The 3,102-nt window shown below is 38.8% G+C and overlaps 1 protein-coding gene across 1 annotated transcript in view; it reads left to right on the forward strand.

The window, feature by feature from the left end:
• SCIN (scinderin) overlaps positions 1–3,102 on the forward strand; it is a 118,681-nt gene that overhangs the window by 49,806 nt on the left and 65,773 nt on the right. The window contains exon 4 of the mRNA XM_019508497.1: positions 1,363–1,512. Coding sequence (XP_019364042.1) covers positions 1,363–1,512 — 150 coding nt within the window. The remainder of the gene's footprint in view (positions 1–1,362; positions 1,513–3,102) is intronic.

Here is a 3,102-nt window from a genome sequence, read left to right on the forward strand (position 1 = left end):
ACTGGGGGACTTGGGCCTCTTCCATCTAAAAAAGAGAAGGCTAAGAGGCAACTGGGTAGCAGTTTACTGCTACATCAGGGGAATACATTGAGAACTCAGTGAACAACTGTTCACCAGGGCACCCTGGGGTAAAACCAGGAGTAATGGCCACAAATTCCTGGAAGTCCACTTCAGGATTAACTCTAGGAAAAGCAGCTAGGGTGTCTAGACTGTAGAATAAACTACCCCCAGAGGTGGTGCAATCACCTACTGTGGAAATCTTCAAGAGGGGACTGGACGATCACCTTGCTGGGATCACCTGACCCCAGCTGTCTTTCCTGCCTAGTGCATGAGGGCTGCACCCGATGATCTTGCAAATTCCCTTCCAGCCCCTTACAATCTATTAATCGTGTCCTGCTCTGCCAAGTTTTCCATTAAGGTCTGCAAGGACTGAAATCTGTATTCTTTCTCTGAAACACAATCTGCATTCAAGTCTGATGGTTAGATTTGCCAAACACTTTACCTGTTCTAAACAAACTTTATCGTGAGGCTGTCATTTGAAAGATTCCTGGTGATAACAGTATCTATGGAAGAGCTTACCCAAATCCTGAGCCTTAGTTAGTGAGCTTTCATGGGTTTTGGATCGGGTTCATATTGAGAAAATCCTCCAGTTAAGAAAACATTTGTTATGAGTGAATATATAGCAATGCTCAATTGGTGTTCACTTTCTGTGGTCCTAATTTTAAAAATGTGTCAGAACAAGAGTGGATGTACATGCATATGACTTTCTAGAATGAAAAGTCCCTAAATTAGGAATTGGTTAAATAATTTGAAGGACCTTCCTTCATACCTGAGTATATGGGAAGAACCTTTCTAAATGCTCTAAAATGTTTGAGTGATGTTGTTTTTGTTTTGCTTTCCGGCTGGGATCAGAACTAGAACTATGTCAAAGTCATATAAGAGAGGCTCTAATTTTAACACCTTCCTAATTGTAAAATGAAGTGCCAGAAATTTCATGACGGAACTGGACAAGAATCTCCCAAGAATAAACTTAAGAGGGCCATATTGTTTAGATGAGTCTCAGGTACCCAAAGAACACAACCAAACACAAACTCTGAAGTTCATCCGTCTCCTGATGTGTGAATTGCTATACCTTAGATGTTACAGTTACATTGCTGTTCCAAGTAACATGGAAATACTCTTTGAAACAATTCTTAGCTGTTGTAAATCAATGTAACTTCATTGAAATCAAAGATGCTATCCTGATTTGAAATGTGCCTGATTTGAAATGTGTGCATTGGGTTAAAAACGCTTTCAAACTAATGAGTCTGTCCAGTGTTGATCTGAATGGCTGAAACATCTGTATTCATTTTTTTTTCCTAGAAAATTTTCCAGTGGTGTGGTTCAACATGCAATAAGTATGAGCGCCTGAAAGCTAATCAAGTGGCTGTTGGCATTCGGGACAATGAAAGGAATGGAAGGTCTCAGTTAATCGTTGTGGACGAAGGAAGTGAACCAGATGAAGTTATAAAGGTATTGTACAGTTATTTCTAATTCAGGCACACCATTATCCAAACACCTGGGCACATTTTACTGTAATACTACCTGAGGACAGAATGTCATTTTCATCAGAGCTGCTAAATTAAGCAGGATTAAGACCAGTGTTTACACAGGTGAGATCTCTAATGGAAACCCAGATGCTTTATGTAGTTGTGAGGGTGGTGAATTCACCACAGGTAAGTGGTGCTCTTTTTCCCCAAATCATGCATTTTTGGGCATCACAACTGAGAGTATAGGTGACACCTCATCAGGGATCTTGGTATCAGTCGTTACTGTAATACACACTGGGCGTGTCTACATGAGATGCTAACTGTGCAGTAGCCTAATACTATGGCACAGTAGCACAATAGCTCAAACAGTGCTAACATGCTACTGTGCTGTATTATTAGGCTACTGCACAGTAGTGTCACTAAAATGGTGTGTGCCGGCATTACTGCATGGTAACTCTGATTACTGTGCATTTAGTATTAGATTATACACGTACTGAATTTAATGTGCAGTAACCACTGCACATTAATGAACATGTAGATGCACCTACTGGGCTTGTCTACACAAGACACTTTACTGTGCAGCAGAGTAATTTGCTGCACAATAAAGCATCACAGTCTGTATGTGCATTGTAATTAGTGCTGTCAGATACAAGTGGTATCTAGCAGTGTAGTAAATTGCTGCCATTAAATACACATGTAGGCAGTGATATTGGGATTAGTTTACTGTGGCTCAGTTTGAGCCAGAGTATATTCAGTTGTGTTAATTGCATGTGTAGACTATGTATTACAGTTGGTACTGATTAAGAAGCATGCATGCTGCTTAGGGGAGGAAAACCAGTTTAACCACTTCTAGGCTTAGTCAGAAATGGCTGAGTATTCAAACACTGGAACTTTGTACCATCACTAATTGTGCAGATCATATACTGAATTACTAACAAGTAAAATATATTTTGCTGGCTATTAAAGTTATAAGTTTTATTTCTTTTTAATAACTGAGAAATGGTCACACTTTTATTATTTTTCCTAAGATAATCTTTAAACAAAATGGAATGTGTCCATTTAAAATATTAATGTTTGGCTTGGATTGTTTTCTCCCTCTGCATGAAGCAATAGTAAAGGAGTGTACCTGAAGAGCATTGTTTCTGTTGATGCTTACACCACTATTTTCTCATGCTGGTTTTAACTAATAATTACTTAAGAAAAAAAGAATGACAGATGCTGTACTTTTAATCCCTGTGGCATATTAGTCATACTGATTTCATGATTCATTACTGCTGTAGAGAAAGTGTTAGCTGTGTTTTTTGCCTATGTGCAAGGTAATGCTAGAAGTAGTCAATGTGAATAGTTTCAATTGAACTGCATGCTTTCCAAACAGAAATTATTTCGGACTAAAAAAAAAATGCTGGGTAAAAATGCCCCTTTATAGACTAATTAAATCAGATATGTGCAAGCTTTTTTGAGCCTAAACTGACTTCATCAGAGGCTGTGAAAGGACATGCACAAAGCAGTCTATGGAAGTATCTACATGAGATGCTACATAGATTTCATAGACATTAGGGCTGGAAGGGACCTC

This window comes from Gavialis gangeticus, unplaced genomic scaffold, assembly GCF_001723915.1.
Source record: "Gavialis gangeticus isolate Ggan-Ray unplaced genomic scaffold, GavGan_comp1, whole genome shotgun sequence".
NCBI lineage: Eukaryota > Metazoa > Chordata > Crocodylia > Gavialidae > Gavialis > Gavialis gangeticus.